This window comes from Equus przewalskii, chromosome 5 (genome assembly GCF_037783145.1).
Source record: "Equus przewalskii isolate Varuska chromosome 5, EquPr2, whole genome shotgun sequence".
NCBI classification, from domain to species: Eukaryota; Metazoa; Chordata; class Mammalia; order Perissodactyla; family Equidae; genus Equus; species Equus przewalskii.
Genome location: NC_091835.1, coordinates 15,623,614 through 15,640,731, shown reverse-complemented (window position 1 = coordinate 15,640,731; position 17,118 = coordinate 15,623,614). Strand labels below are relative to the sequence as shown.

At 35.1% G+C, this 17,118-nt stretch overlaps 1 protein-coding gene across 25 annotated transcripts in view; it reads right to left on the bottom strand.

The window, feature by feature from the left end:
• Positions 1–3,074: 3,074 nt before the first annotated feature.
• AGFG1 (ArfGAP with FG repeats 1) overlaps positions 3,075–17,118 on the bottom strand; it is a 75,468-nt gene continuing 61,424 nt past the window's right edge. For 8 of the 25 annotated variants that reach the window (XM_070618490.1, XM_070618493.1, XM_070618498.1 and 5 more), the window contains 6 exons: positions 16,469–16,548; positions 16,164–16,256; positions 9,533–9,580; positions 7,282–7,440; positions 6,181–6,272; positions 3,075–5,336 (listed from right to left, as the gene is read on the bottom strand). In XM_070618490.1, coding sequence (XP_070474591.1) covers positions 5,277–5,336; positions 6,181–6,272; positions 7,282–7,440; positions 9,533–9,580; positions 16,164–16,256; positions 16,469–16,548 — 532 coding nt within the window. In that variant the 3' untranslated portion in view covers positions 3,075–5,276. The remainder of the gene's footprint in view (positions 5,337–6,180; positions 6,273–7,281; positions 7,441–9,532; positions 9,581–16,163; positions 16,257–16,468; positions 16,549–17,118) is intronic. The other 17 variants (XM_070618495.1, XM_070618491.1, XM_070618503.1 and 14 more) reach the window with 3 other exon arrangements.

Here is a 17,118-nt window from a genome sequence, read left to right as displayed (position 1 = left end):
TTTTTTTTTTTATTAAGGATTGGCACCTGAGCTAACAACAGTTGCCCATCTTTTTTTTTTTCTGCTTTATCTCCCCCAACTCCCCCTCTACACAGTTGTATATCTTAGTTGCATGTCCTTCTAGTTGTGGGATGTGGGACGCCGCTTCAACGTGGCCTGACGAGAGGCGCCATGTCCGCGCCCAGGATCCGAACCCTGGGCCGCCGCAGCAGAGCGCATGAACTTAACCATTCGGCCACGGAGCCGGCCCCAGTGTGCCTCTTTCTAACCCCAAGTTTAATGACATCAGATGGGTAGGTGAAACCATCCAGGGTGAGAGTATTTACACTACATGGATCAGAAACCACTATGAAGCAAGGCATTTTTTCACGAGAAAAAGTTGTTAAACAGTCACCAGCGCAACGCTGGATTACATCTTGGTCGTATATTCTTTTGTTCAAATATACCACACAAAAATTTTAATTAATGACACTATAAAGTTTTAAAATATACAAAGAAAAATTTAACTAATGAGGATGAATTCAATACAATACACTAAGAACACAAATTTTAATAACAGCATCTTCTAAAAAGTACATTTTAAAACTGTCTAGGGCACAAACTCTATCAATAAAGTTAGAATGTTTCACAAAACAGCAATCACTGTGATACTTCAGATTTCTCTTTAATTTAAAACACGCACCACTAATTATGCCATTAATTTACTTGGAAAGTTTAAATAAAATCCTAAAGAATAAACTGCACTGATTTCGTCAAATTATGACTGGAACCCAAATTAAATGATTATGTTTTATTAGGCATATAGGATATACAAAGTAACTCTCCTGGAATTTCGAAAGATTAAAAAAAAATCCACTTACACATAAATGTGACAGCATTTTAATCCAACAATAAAATATTTGCTCCCCAGAGCAGCTCTGTCATTAGCTTAACCTCTCTATGCCTTGCTTCTTTCATCCTTCAAGCACAAATCCACATTAAGGATTGTATGAGATACTCTGAGAAGCATTTAGCAAGTTTTTGATACACTGAAAGGGCTTAATAAACCACACCCCAAAATCCCACCACCATATTACTTTGAAGTCATTACTATTTAAAAGAACACATCTTCATAATGGTCCCCTAGAGTCATTTTCTGATATAAGTCTGAGACTTGAAGTGCAGGCCAAAGATGAGGTGAGTCTTTCTGAACAGGAGCTCGGTGTAGGAGTACAAACATATGGATTAAGACGGCTCAAGAAGCAAGGCACAGGGCCCACCTCAGGATGGAAATGGAACATCACCTCATGAAAGCGTTATTTGACAGAACACCAACAGCAGCAGCACCAAAGCCAGAGCATGTGGAGGCTACTGATGGTAAACTACCTTTTAAAACGTCACTATGTCTTCAAAAGAATTTTAAAATATTTTGTTTAAATGAGAAGCAATAGCAAGTACTCTCTTTAAAAATGGACAAAGTGTAAAAAACCACTGGGGGAAAAAACCATACCAAACCTTTTCTTAAGAAGTAAACACATTCCTTTAATTGTACTAGCTGATAGCCTGGAGGGTAGTGATTTTTGTCAGAGGAAGCCACTTTTCATTAAAAAATATATATGTGTGTGTGCATATATAAAGCTAAAATTCTTTATTAATTATAAACATAAGAGAGATAAGAAACTAGTCTTCAGTTTGAACTTTTCTTCAGCAAGGTGTTCTATTAAAATTTTAAAATAGCTATTTGATACTTCCCCAAAACAACTCCACAATTTCAAAGTGGTCAGAATAGTAAATGATACCAAAAATAAACACCAATAACCATGAATCTGAACTTGCAATATCCTTCTAGAGGAGATACCAATCTTATCATTATTAAATTACTTTCAAATAAAAATACAAGGAAGAAAAGTCCAAAAACAATGTTTAAAATGTTTGAAATTTCAAGTGGAATTTCAATTTTTCACACCAAGCAAACAAAACACTTAGAAGTTCATAAAGTAGTATGCTTACCCTACAACTAAACACTGCTGTTCCAGAAACATACAAATTTAAAGGACGGTGCGGGGGTTCTCAACGGGTTCTCACAGGACCCTGGAGGGTCTCCAAAACCCAAGGCCAAAACTATCTTCATAATAATACTAAGAAGTTATATGTTGGTTTTACTCATGATTTCACAAATGCACAGCAGAGTTCTCTAGTGTACACATGCCATGCGATATAAAAAGAACCAAAATGCAAAAATAGTATGAGAATCCTACTGCTTCTATTGAGCCAGAAGATTTGTGCAAACTCTAAGACAATGTTCTTTTCGTTAACTGTTTTTGGAAAACAGTTTTTTCTTATCAAAAATGGTATTTATGTTAACATGTAAAGGGTTTATTAATGTTATATTTAAACAAACATGCTTTTTAAATGTCTCAGTATCAATTTCTAACACAGTAAAATTCTGATAGATAGACGCTATATAAAAAATGCCCTTTCGGGATCTTCAATAATTTAAGAGGTATGGTCCTGAGACCAAAATGTCGCAGAACTGTTGGCCCTGTGGTAGGAAGCAGCCAGTCCCTCTGCCCTTTTACCCACCCACAGCGACCACAGCACGGAGGCGTGTGTAGGGAACAGGCGCAATTCAGGTAAAAGCACTGATACGCTTCTTCATTTTCACAGACGGAATTATTTTAAGAAAGTGACTACCTAATCTCTATTTTCACAAAAATGAGAATAAAACATGCCTTTTCACTGTATCAGCAAAGCTTGCCACCCTAAGAGAAAAGAAACTTTTCTTTCCTGAGCAAAGACAGAAGAGGAGAGATCTGATTCAACCAATCAGCCAGGGCACATGAGGGTCTTCAAGCTCTCACCTTCAAGGACTTTCTCCTGTTCAGGACTCAACATAATTCTGATGGTCTACGTAGAACTAGAAGCATATCTGAATATCAAAGTCTAACAGAAACTGATTTAAATCTACATTATAGCTGGACTGCTTCTTCAGCTAAGCATTTTGATTTTATAAGCACTCATTTAAAGTAAGTCGACAGGAGTTCCCATTTAATTACAAACTTCAAGATTTACCCAGAAAAAAATAGTCTTTAAAATTATTTTAATAACAACTGTTTAATTTACTTATTTCTTAGACGGAAAGCCTGGTAGCTTATTTGGGTAATGGCCTACAATTATATAACTTTGTACATATGAATTGATTGGGACCCAATACAATCTAAAACAGAGAAATTCAAAGACATTTCTTAAGTATTCCCTCCGTGAAAATGGGGCTGGAGGGAGACCCAAAAATGTAGAAACATTTCAAGTAGACACCAACACACACCTAGACCTTTGCAGCATTCATTTAATTCTAAGAGAAGAGGCATACTACTCAGAAAAGGGGCAGAGATTTCCTAGTCTTCTTGATCAAAATGGTTCAGCTAGATATGCAATGGATAGCAATATTTTAACAAGTCTAAATTATCACAACAGATTTTAATATAGTATGGTAATTCATGTAGTCATCACTGAAAAAGGTATTCAACGTGAATAAAATGTTTGAGGAAACTAATGTTCACCTCTTTTAATACCAAAGCTTTTTAAAAAATTTTAATCATTATAAGATAAAACTTTTCAAACTTGTATTACATATATGTATATGTAATTTCACCTTTTCTTGATGACACAGAGTCACAGTAATAGACAATTATCAGAAGATGATAACAGAGTGATGTCCTCTAGGCTGGCCTGGCTGCCCCTACGATAATGGTCTTCGACAGTGTATGCTCTTCGTAATTTGTTCTATCTCGTTCCTTTCAAGCCCTCATTCTGAACAGCTAAGATGCTATGGGCTGGAAAATCAAATAATTAAAATTTCACATAAAAACAAATGCATGAGCTCTAACTTACAGACTTTGTGATCTATGTGCATTGCTCAAAGGCATTTGTTAAAAAAACTATTCCAATTTTCTCAGTTTGTTCTGTTTTGATGAGACTGAAAGCTTATCTCTGGATGAATGAGGCATTACTGTACATAAATATTTAAACAAGTCCATTTGAATATTAACAAAAAGATATAACTAAACATTAGTATTGTTGTCTTTTTAAACAAAGTATTCTATAACTTTAGAGTAACACTGGGTTCCAGTTTCTTTCCCCCAGAAATGAACATAAACAAATGTCCTATTAATAATATCAGCTTGTCCAAACAAATGAAAAACAAAAAACAAAAAACTGAGGTGCAATCATGTCACAGTTAATGCATGTCTGCTTCCAATACATTCAAAGACAATAGTTTTTTTAAAAAAAATCAATAGTTAAAATAGGCCTTTTGCAGTCTGAGAATTCAAGATACTTAAAAAAATTTGTAAATACACACACATGCAAATTCTTCATATATACAAATTTTCACAAAATTAAGAAGTTGCAAAGAAATTAGAAGGATTACGGTGAATCTGACAAGCTACATTTAAATGCTTTACCACTGACATATTCCTGAATACAGCAGTCATAGTAGTTTTAATAAATTTTCTACATGGCCTTTTATAAAATTTCTTCTTTTAGACATAAAAGTCACTAAACGTCTTCTGAAATTCTAATTTAAGAATTCAAGATGTTCTCAATTCACTACTCATATTTAAGGCCACTTTGGTAAAGGCATTGCAGCAAGAACACAAAAACAATAGCATATTTTCTAATATTTATTTTTTCACCTGCAAACTGTAGCAAAACATGATCAGCTTTATTATGCAGACAGGTATCCCTCTACATTTTTAAAGAATTTAGGCATGTATAAATAGAAGAGCTCTTTAGAAAGGAAAAATTCAAGAATGAATAAAACCTTCCAATTTTGACTTTGTAACTTTCCAGTAGCAATATGGTTAAAATGATTTTAGATCATTCATTCCAAGATATACGACAGCACCTTAAAAGTGGCTGATCTATTTCCCCAGTAACGTTTCTCACATAACAATGTGTTAAAGTTACAAATACTGATATGCACAAATAGCTAATTTCTAAGAAAAATATGTACAGTACTGCAGCATAATGAATGTGGTATCTGCAATAACTTAATATTAGCCAATTTTTAATATACATGATACCGCTACCTTTTTCTGCCAATTCACAGGTTAAAAGTTGTTACTGGAGCCCTCTGTTTTGCACATATTACCTGGTGTTTAATACACAATGCAGGCTTTTTAAAGACGTCTCTTGTGTTTAAAGCTAAGATCAGTGAAACAAGACAACAGTGCAAGAGGCGGAGAGATGTAATGTGACCACGTAAAAGTTCGTTCCAGTAAAGTGTCTATATAAGGCTATAAGAAAGGATTGGTTGATGAGCTTCCTGTTGGAAATTGTCCTGTTGGTGCACCAGTCTAAAGGAAAACATAAGACAAAACAAGCAGACAAATAAGAGTAGTGTGTGGAAAAGATGAAAATATTAAACAGTATTTAGATTAGGAAATATTTTATAATTATTGGCAATCATATTTATTCATTATTCTTATTAGCAACATACTATAATGAAACTATTAGGTATCAGGCACTTGCTGGGCCTCTATATCCATTATTTCATATACTTCTCATAATAGATTCTAAGAAGGGACTTAGCTCTAAAAAAAATATTTATGATTCAAACCAAATCTCTGACTCCAAGACCCCTTTTCACACTAATTCACTTAATCTATAGCCTCTCATAAGATGTTACTTCGACAAGGAAGCAGACACGTTTCATGTTATAAAACAGCTTATTTACTGTCAATGCTTTGATTTGCAACTGATTAATGTGTGGGGTTTTTTTAAGTCAAAAAAGGATCGGGGGCCAGTCCAGTGGCATAGTGGTTAAGTTTGCACGCTCCACTTTGGGAGCCTGGGGTTCGGATGCGGGCACGGACCTACATACCGCTCATCAAGCCATGCTGTGGCGGTCCCCCACATACAAAATAAGAGGAAGACTGGCACAGATGTTAGCTCAGAGACAATCTTCCTCAAGCAAAAAGAGGAAGATTGGCAACAGATGTTGGCTCAGGAACAATCTTCCTCACTCCCTCGCCCCCGCAAAAAAAGGATCGCGCATGATGGCTGCCTCAATTTGCACAATCTTACGTTGTCATATTAGTAGAACACCAAACAACATCTAGGAGGAGTCAATCCTGCTTTTCCTAATTTGAAAATAACATGCAACAATTTATAAAGTGTTTAAAATTGCATCCCACTTACCATAAAAGGATTACTAGATACTCCTGCAGCTGCAACTTGACCAAAAGGAGTTACCACCGGCTTTGTTTGTCCAAATGCTGCAAAACCTGCACCTTGTTAAAACAGAAGCCCCAATTATAACCCATGCCTTTGAGAGACAATCTGATGCTTACAAAGCCTCATAGTGAGTTTCAGAGAAATTCCTACCAGAGCAACCAAATAAAATATCAATGTTAAGTTCTTGGGTCTCATGCTCTTTCAAATACTAGAGACAAACTTCCTGTGGCATGTCTTAAAAGAGCTTTCATGTAGCTCTCCAGAAATGGTTAATTCCAATTGGTCTCAGCTTTGTAAACTGCTGACAGTCAAAAGATTTAATTAACAGATGAGCTTGTGAGAGCTATCTGAGAAGAGCTAAGAGGACAACACATTGTTTCTTTTTTTTTCCCTCCCCAAAGCCTCAGTACATAGTTATATATCCTAGTTGTATACACAATGGTTCCTATGTGAACATCACAGTATTCCCTAGGAAATATTTTATTTCCAAAGTTTTAGTTAACCACTGACTTTAAAAAAAGAAATACATAATCGTAATTCAAGAATAATCTTCAAATCTATGGGCTTCAAACTTTAGGAAATGAGAGAAATGGGTTAAAAAACTGGTCTCTAAGAATCTTCCCAAAGACAATTAACAAAACTTTAAACATAATATAGTTACCTATTTATAAGTCTATGTTACCATACATACTTAAACAAAATGGCACATAACATTTTTCTGATACAAAACAAAAACACTCCAAGTCTATAACATTTCCTTTTAAAATCAAGAAGCATAATAGAACACATAAGACAAATCAATAAGAAAGACACCAGAGATTCTGAGGAAAAAAGGGTACTCTTTAGAGAGTCTCTGATTTCTCCTAAATCTGTAATCTGGCCACAAAAACTTATTACATCATTCAACTTTCTGAGGCCCAAATCATCAAAGGCTTTTACATTTGTGTAGTAAACATGCAGTGGACAGTGCTCCAGCATTCTCTAGGTAAGTCTTTTTGTCCAAACACATATTATGATATTGGATCCCTAAAGGGGACTTACAGCTAGCCAGGTGTCAGCTCTTACCATTAGGCTGTTGAGAAAAAGCTGTCTGCTGAGGGAAAGTTGCTTGGGCTGGGAAGGCAGGCTGCTGGAAGCTGCCACTAAAGCTGGTGGGAAGACTATAGGGAGCAGGAGTACCGAACCCCGCAGGCATGCTCATGGACGCGGTGCCAAAGGTAGCCGCTGACAGGAGAAAAGAAGGGCTGATCACTTACTTACACAATGGTAGGTTTTGTTTCTCGTACTCAACATTATAGAATATACAACACTTACCTTGAAAAATATTAAGATGTACATTAAGGACATTTTAAATTCCAAAACTCGAACAGTTAGTATAAGTTTTAGCGCTATACAGTTTGACATAATCTATAAAATTTTGTTCTCCTGAAACCCAACGACCAGAATAAAACTAATAAAGCTATCATTTGAAATCACAAGAAAATTTTTCAAAGTAATTATATAAAGTTCAAGTCTACTTTTTAAAGCACACCAACAAGCAATTTACATGTATACTAGTATACACAGTTTTTAGTTTTGTTTTGCTATATACAGTAAAATAGCCCAAAGTTTAATTTTATCTATTGAATTGTCTGCTATAATATGTACATGCCTGGAAAAAAATTTATAAAACCTCTGCAAAACAGTTCACTAAAAATAACAAGATTTATAGAAGAAATTGGGTTAGAGGTAGGCCACTCAAAACCTATGCAGCTTTGTAACTGGGGCCAAAAAGGGGGACGGGGGAGCTTAATAAAAACACTAACACAACTAAAAGGACACGGGCATTCTTAATAAATCAATTCCAAAGGAAATATATGAACTCCCATTCCTTACTGGAAGGTAAATGAAGGCTGCTTTGGATAAAGGGTACAAGGAAGGTTAAGACTGCTGAGTTACAGAAATTAAGACAAAATGCACAAAGATTGAAAAGGGAGTGAAATAAGCATTCTTAGAAGAGACAAAGAATGGAGGGTAAATGAGTACTGTGTTCAATACTGTACTCCTCCATGGCTTGCCACGTCTAGCCACTGTCACCTGGTGGGATAGAGCACGCACAGCTTGGGGAATCTGTGTGTGAACTACCACTACATATGTGGTATGCTGCCATCATTCCCCCATTCATGAATTACAGTCGTGCGCCACATAACGATGTTTCAGTCAATGACAGATGGCAAATACGATGGTGGTCCCACAAGATTAGTACCATAGAGCCTACGTGTGTAGTAGGCTATACCATCCAGGTTTGGGTCAGTACACTCTATGATATTCGCACAATAATGAAATCAGCCAACAACACATTTCTCAGAACGTATCCCTGTCGTTGTGACGCATGACTGTCCTTATGAACTAACTTGCATTACAGAAACACATGTAGTACAACAGTGTATTACTTATTGTTAGAGAAGATTAAAAACAGAATCTTCCAACTATACACACATTCCAAAAAAGGTCTCAGTGAAACGCTGCTTTTCATACACAATACTAGTAATGAAACAGTGAAATATTCTTAGCATGATGCTAAAACATGATATTTCACTGAAATTCCTAATTTAAAAAAATTTGCCAACTTGACCACTGATTTAAGGCACAGAAATTAATACTAGAAATGTTACACAGAATCATCTTTTATTAAAAAAAACTAAAGAACATGTTATAGATGTTGCCCAAAGTAATCCTAATTCTAATGTTTATAACAATGTAATTTTCCTCAATGTACCTAATCAGAATGTCAGATTTTTTAAATTACTTTTTTACTGTTGACGAGGAAAAAGGGAAAACAAGCTACCAGGAAGCAAGTGAATTAAAGAATAATAAGCACATTGCAAGGGAAAGAGGGCTTCATAACAGACGACAATGCACTGACATAACTTTGACAATTACTTTTTAAGAAAGCACTAAGAAGCAAAACTTGGATACAGTTAAGCAAAACTAAACTCCATGGAATAATGTGGTAAATGGTTTGGTATATCGAAAAGGTGCCACTCAAAGTACTATGAATTCAAACTCAAGAAAAACAATCGCAAAAGCTATTAACATTCTACTGTGACCATGGAGGTAAGCAACAATGCTTTTCAGCAGTAAAAACATAAACCACTACAAAAAATTTTCATATAACTTTAAATGTAATCCCAATGCCACACATCCATGCCCACTCCATTTTAAAACATAGGAAAAACTTAATTCCACATGCAGGGATCCAGAACACTAGCAGAAGCTTCCACAAGCAGGTAGACAAACTGCCACACAAATCTAGACATTAGTTGTGGCCACCTACCAAAATGAGCGTGAGGAAACACTTGAGAATGCATTGCTCCAGAAAGGCCTTATGGAAAGCCATAAAGAGACCAAAGTCAATTAACTTATGGATAACTACTGTCAAATAAAAGTAAATTTGTTTCATTAAAAAGCTCTAAAATTAGAATGTACTGTTACAAAGTGGGTAGCATAAGAACATATTATAAAAACACATCCACAAAGAGTTGTTTTATTTCAACTATATTCATGACACTGTAATATTTACAGTTTGAAATAAAAGGGAGGTTAAAATAATAAATACCAGAATAAAAAATACCAAATTAAGAAACATTTATGAAATTCATTTTTTAAATAAACACTAACATTTTTTTCATGTGAAGATACAACCATATCCATAAAAAGACTCTGTAGGCCTCATGAGTTACATCCAAAAAAGCTATTCATAGGATCATCTAAAAGGATTTAGCATCTACCTTTAGCATCTAGGAAAGTCAAATCTTGGAGAGGGCACCAGAATAATGCTTGACTGTTTTATTTACAACTCTGTACATTAACTGGAATACATAAAGATAACACAAGGGAACTATGAAGCATTATGAGGGGAAACTATTCAACGTAGTTCATTAGAAAGGTGAGCAGCACTTTCTGTTTAAAATGCAGTGGCTGAAAAGGGAGGAAAAAGAAACATGCTCCTTGTGCAGATCTTACTCCCCTGGCATGACTAAGGTCAGAGAGGTTACATATAAATAAATGTAATTAATAAAACACAAATGTAGGTTGTTGCACACCAAACCTTTCTATGTTTGTTTGTTATAAGCATCTGGAGTGGGACTGTCTCTAAAATAGATGTCCATGCATTTAAATTAGCATACTAAACCAATTAAACTGTGGGAAACAGCAAATGAGAGACTGGAGTGGTTTTGAGTCTTGGTTCTGTTATTTTCTAACTATAGGAAATTACTTAAATTCTATAAGCCTCAGTTTCCTCATGTGCAAATAGGAGTGGAGAGACAGGGACGATAATAGTACTTACTTTGCAAAGCTGCTGTGAGGATTAAACGTAACAAGGAATTTTAAAAGTACTATATAGTTAATATTCAATGAACGTATTTTTCGTGCTAACTTAAAAAGATGTTTTTTAAACTGTGATGTGTTTCCCATATCATTCTGGCATAGAACCCTGTTCCATGGAGTACTGATACAACATCTCAGGAGACATGTTCTACAAAACATACTTTGGCAAAAACTAACTTTCAGTCAACAGTGACTGTTAACCACTCTTAATGACTATACCTCAGTCTGCAACAATGATACCCTCCTAAGCTCTAGTCTCGGGCTGCCATAAAAAATTCTTAGACTTTTTTTGACAGCTTTTTGAGATATAATTCACATATCATATAATTTGTCCACTTAAAATATAGCGTTCAATGTTTTGTAATATATTCATAGGATTATCCAACCATCATCAAAATCTAATTTTAAAACGTTTTCATCCCTAAAAGAAATTCCCTACCTATCAGCTGTCACTCTGCATTTCACCACACCTACTTGCTGTCTCTATAGATTTGCCCATTCTGGACATACTATATAAATGGAATCATACATAATATGCCATTTTGTGACTAGCTGGTTTTATTTAGCCCAGTATTTTCAAGGTTCACCCATGTTGTAGTGTCTATCAGTACTTCACTACCTTTTATTATCAAACAAATTCCATTGCATGGCTATAACATACTCGGTTTGTCCATTCATCAGATGATGGACATTTGGGGCGTCCCCACTTTTTGGCTATTATGAATAACGCTGCTATGAACATTTGTGTACAAGTTTTTGTGTGGATGTATGTTTTTATTTCTCTTGGGTATATTCCCGTAAGTGGAACTGCTAGGTCATATGATACTCTATGTTTAACTTTTTGAGAAACTGATTTCCAAAGGAGTTATACCATTTTACATCCCCACTAGCAAAAGTTTTCTAATTCCCTCAGTGCTTATTATTGTCTCTTTTTGATTACAGCAATCCTAGTGGGTATGAAGTGATATCTCACTGTGGTGTTTTCTGGTTTTTGGTTTTTTGGGGGGATTTTTTTGCTGAGGAAGATTAGCCCTGAGCTAACATCTGTGCCAGTCTTCCTCCACTTTATATGTGGGTTGCTGCTATAGTATGGCTGACAAATGTTATACGTTTGCTCCTGGGATCCAAACCTACAAACCAGGGCTGCGAAAGCAGAGCGTGCCAAACTTAACCACTACTCCATGGAGCCAGCCCCCTCACTGTGGTTTTGATTTATATTTCCCTAATGACTAACGATGTTCAATATCTTTTCATGAGCTTACTGAACATCTGTATATCTTCTTTACAGTAATGTCTATTCAAATCCTCTGCTCATTTTTTAACTGAGTTGTCCCGTTATTACTAAGTTGTAAGCGTCATTATATATTCTGCACACAAGTATCAGATAAATGATTTGCAAATATTTTCTCAAGACCACTATGAAGTTTAATTTTGTGTATGTGTTATTTTTTTAAACTTTACTGTCTTTATTGGCTGGTAAAAGTGCCAAGTGCAGATTATTAAATGTTAGAGATGTTCAAATATCCAAACATTAAGAGTAAACTGAGGGTGAGAATGTAGGGAGAATAAATCACTTCTATAAACAAACATGTTCTACACAGTCCATGTAACTTTCTATTTAGGTTTTTTCCTTTGCTTTTCCTTATCCATGACCATCCCATTTTTGTATTAATCTCCATTTCCAGAATATACTAGATAGGTTAGGTGGGCTTACTGAGTATTTAGATGAAAACAAGAAATAGCATATAATGCTGACATGTATGAGTTTCATCAATGCAAAAATAAATTATAAATATGGAGGCTATATGTTCCACTGGAATGAAAATAGTGCTGGTTTAGAAGAGTTCTAGATACTAATATTAGATTAGTCATTAATTAATTTTGAACCCTCAAGGCAAATTCATGAAATTGGTTTCCACCTAGGTAATAAAACAGGGATAGTGGGCTAGATGCTACTATGATTCCTTGAGCTCTACATTTCTCTAAGTCTATCTCCTTGGGGAAAAAAATCTTTAAAATCATTCATTCATTCATTAAAATGAATGTTAGGAAATAAAGGCTATTCGTTCAGTGGCAAAGGAGAGATTTAAGAGTTATAAGAGAATTTCCTAAAAATTAAAAATTATATTAACTCAATTAGATTTAAGGGATCGAGGGCTCTGAAAAAAAAAGAATGTTAAATATTTTATAGAAGCCTAAAATAAGAAAGGACTTAGGACATACTGGCTCATCTCCTAATGAAGGTTTCCATGTAACATAAAGTTAAAGCGCCAAAGCTTTAGAAATGCAGAAAAAAAAAATTATTAAAATGTGTATTTAAAGCATGAAATATATCAGTAAAATGGTTAAAATTTCACATAAAACTATTATGCAATTCCCTCTTTCAAAAGCTACCTCAAATGGAATTTAGCAATATTATTACATGTGAAAGAAATAAAAAATATTTCCTAAAGAAATAATATTAATTTTGATGGCATAAAACATTGGAAATTCCTAAGCATAAAGTATTTGTCAAAGAAATGTTTATATTTCAGCTTCAATAAGAACATACGTAGTTAACATTTACTTTTAGTTAATTCAATAACTAATAAAGGTGATCAATATGAAAAATTCAAAATAGTTTATAATTGAAAAATTTTACCCTGAACTAAAAATTTGTAAACACAGTAGATTTACCTCTCGATAAATTTTGCTTAGGTTAATCTTAAAATTACTTTATATCATGTCAACATACATTGTACGTTATATATTATTTTACATCCTACTGAGAACCTTAACTTTAAAGGACTTTCATACTCTAAATAACCTAAGCAAAAAAAAGCCCTTAACTCTGACAGAACCAACTCAGAGGTACAGTCATGAAAGGAAAATAACAGGAAAGATTTACCAAGTACATACAATAATTCAAAGACCACGCACAGTGGTCTGCATCATCTAATTCTCACAAAACCCTGCCAGTCAGAGAATATTGTTCACATTCTACAGAAAAGGACAACAATAAGGCTCAGAGAAGTTAGAATAACACACCCTCAGTCAAGGTATAATCTATGTTTCCATTCTTCAGCTGTTAAATGGGGTCATAACAGCTATAAACAGCTCAACAGTATCTTGCAAATAACTTTAAACACTCAACAAATGTTAGTACATCTCCCTTTCATCTTTACTTCATTCATTAAAAAAAGAATATACAAAAAGCTTTCTTTGGATCACCTAGCAAGTAAATACTAAATCAGGATTTGAACACAAGTTTGGCTGCACCCAAAACATATTCACTTAACTTTTCTGCGCCTTAGTTCCCTCTGCTGTCAAAAAGTAATTAAAACATTTATTTGATGAGAGTTAAGAGGATTACACGAGACAATGTACAAAAACTCATGTGCCATGAGACATTTTACAAATTCAAGTAGAAATAATATACTAAGAAACAGAAAACTGCATATATCACAACTGATGAATAATATATTTTTGTCCAAAACACAAAAGAAATGTAAAACAATCGAGTAGGTATACTTGAATTAAAACAAACCATTTTTTAAAAATTAAATTGTGTGAAATTCAAATACCTATTAAACACCTATTATGCAAGACACCAACAAATTATGACTAAAGACATTTATGTGAAAAAGCAAAATTATACTTCAAACTCCTAAAATCACAATTCTTAATCTTGCCAGTGACAAAGAGGTTTGCTAAAAATTACTTTTTTTTTTTTTTTTAAAGATTTTATGTTTTCCTTTTTTTCCCCAAAGCCCCCTGGTACATAGTTGTATATTTTTAGTTGTGAGTCCTTCTAGTTGTGGCATGTGGGATGTCGCCTCAGCATGGCTTGATGAGCGGTGCCATGTCCACGTCCAGGATCTGAACTGGTGAAATCCTGGGCCACTGAAGCAGAGTGCACAAACTTAACCACTCAGCCATGGGGCAAACCCCTAATTACTAAATCTTCTTCTTTTTTTTTTTTGAGGAAGATTAGCCCTGAGCTAACATCTGCCGCCAATCCTCCTCTTTTTGTTAAGGAAGACTGGCCCTGAGCTAACATCCGTGCCCATGTTCCTCTACTTTATATGTGGGATGGCCACCACAGCATGGCTTGCCAAGCAGTGCCATGTCCGCACCCAGGATCCAAACTGGTGAACCCTGGGCCCCCAAAATGGAACGTGTGAACTTAACTCCTGCGCCACCAGGCCAGCCCCACTAACTCTTAATGGAGCAAATTTAATTGCAATGTTCCAAAGTACCTTATCTCTCAAGATTTCACATTAACATATGCTATAACTGGAGTTTAGGCTTTAGTTCTAAAATTATTGGGGCACAAAACAAAGCTGACAAACTCTAGACTTAATGGGTATTAAGCCACACCACATGCACTTGCTGACAGTCTGAAGTATTGCCAAATAGCTCTGGTGTTCAGAGTAATAAGACAAAGATCGAAAGGTACATTACAAGACACGCTGGTCCCATGGCCAAGTGGTTAAAATCACGTGCTCTGCTTTGGCAGCCCCGGGTTTCACTGGTTCAGATCCTGGGCGCAGACATGGCACTGCTAGTCAGGCCACGCTGAGGCGGTGTCCCACGTGCCACAACTAGAAGGACTCACAACTAAAATATACAATGAGGAACTGGGGAGATTTGAGGAGAAAAAGGAAAAAAAAATTGACAACAGCTGTTAGCTCAGGTGCCAATCTAAAACAAAAAGGTACATTACAAGAAAGATATGTCTGGCTTGCAGTATGAACCAAAAAAAAAAAAAGAGAGAGAGGGATAAAGAGGATTAAGACAAAAAAGGCTATCAAAAGAAAAAATATTCAAATATTATTCCCACAAGTTAAAAAATGTTGGGCCAGCCCAGGTTGCCTAGTGGTTAAGTTCAGCACACTCCGCTCCAGCAGCCCAGGTTCAGTTCCCAAGCATGGACCTACACCACTTGTCTGCCAGTGGCTATGCTGTTGCTGTGGTGGTGGCTCACATACAAAAAGAGGAAGACTGGCAGTGGAACTTAGCTTAGGGTGAATCTTCCTCAGAAAAATTAAATAAATAGATAATTAAAAATGTTAACACTCTAAAAGAGATATGCATTAGAAAAAGACCTGATTATTAAGTCCTCATGTAACAAAGTCCATTCATCCCTTGCAATCTCATGAGAAGCAAAAAACAAAACAAAACAAACTTCTCATAAATTTTTCCTATTGAGATTGAATGAGTTATAACCAGTAACTCTGAAACCAGGCAACCAAATAAGTCAGAATTACTGTGTTCAAGTACTATCTCTGTCATAAGTTAGCTGTGTGGCTCAAGGAAGTTTCGTCTCCATGCTTGAGCTTCCTCACCTGAAAAATGAAAGCTTTAACTGAGTAGCAGTGGGCACTAGATAACTTTTAAGGTCCCTTTCAAATATTAAATTTCAGGATTTTATAAATTTTCAGTTAGCATTTGCCTTTATAGACAGACTCTCCCATCTATCTCCCATTCACTTCAGGAAGAAAGACACCTTATTTTCTGATGTTTTTCACATGGTGTCTCTGCAACAAATACCTTTTCCAAAGTTTACTGTTCTATAATCTATCTTTATTTCTTACCTGTTGCTCCTCTGGCATTGGTCTGAAATGGATTTGTAGAAGATGCCACAGAAGGACCAGCAGCAGCAACAAATGGATTTGTGGAAGGTGTAGCTTTAAAAAATTATAAAATACACAATAAAATCCTAATACATTTGTATTCAATTATCTAAAGTATTTGTTTATATATTTTTAAAGATAGATAACTAGAGCTGTCTCATAATAAATCCTTGCTTTGACTGTCTTCTGGTACCCCTAAGAAAATGCTTTACAATATACATTTGGCTCTTCATAAAAACCAGTATATATACAGCAGAAACACATACCTCCGAATGGAGCAGGCACACTTGAAGAAGCAGGCTGTGTCTGTGCAGAAGCACCCACTGGCACTGTTCCAAAAACATTGCTAAAAACAAATATTGAAACAGTTCATATAAAAAAAGAAAGGGTAATCTATCTACAGGGTGGCCATAAAATGTGGAAACAAATAATTATGAACATTCATGTATCACAGCAGTTCTCAAACTTTAAGTCTCAGGACACATTTAAATTCTGAAAAATTATGAAGAACCCCAAAGAGCCTTTGTTTAAGTGTGGTATATTTATCAATACATACAGTACAGAAATTTTTAAAAATTTATTCATTTGAAAATAATACAGCAATCACTACATGCTAACATATGGAGCATTTTTATGACAAATAACTAGATTTTCCAAAATAAAAGGAACTTACTGAGAAGAGTAACACTTTGATACTTTTGCAAATCCCTTTAATGGCTGGCTTACTAGAAGATCAATCTGCTGCGGTATGTTATTTAGGTTGAAGTATAGGAAGAAAAACTGGCCTCACATAGATACGAAGTTGAACAATAAATAGGGATATTTTAACAGATTTTTCAGATAATTGTGGATATTTTCTTTATCATACCAAAAACAACAGTGATAGTTTCCTAAAGGTTGGTTGCAATATGGAATT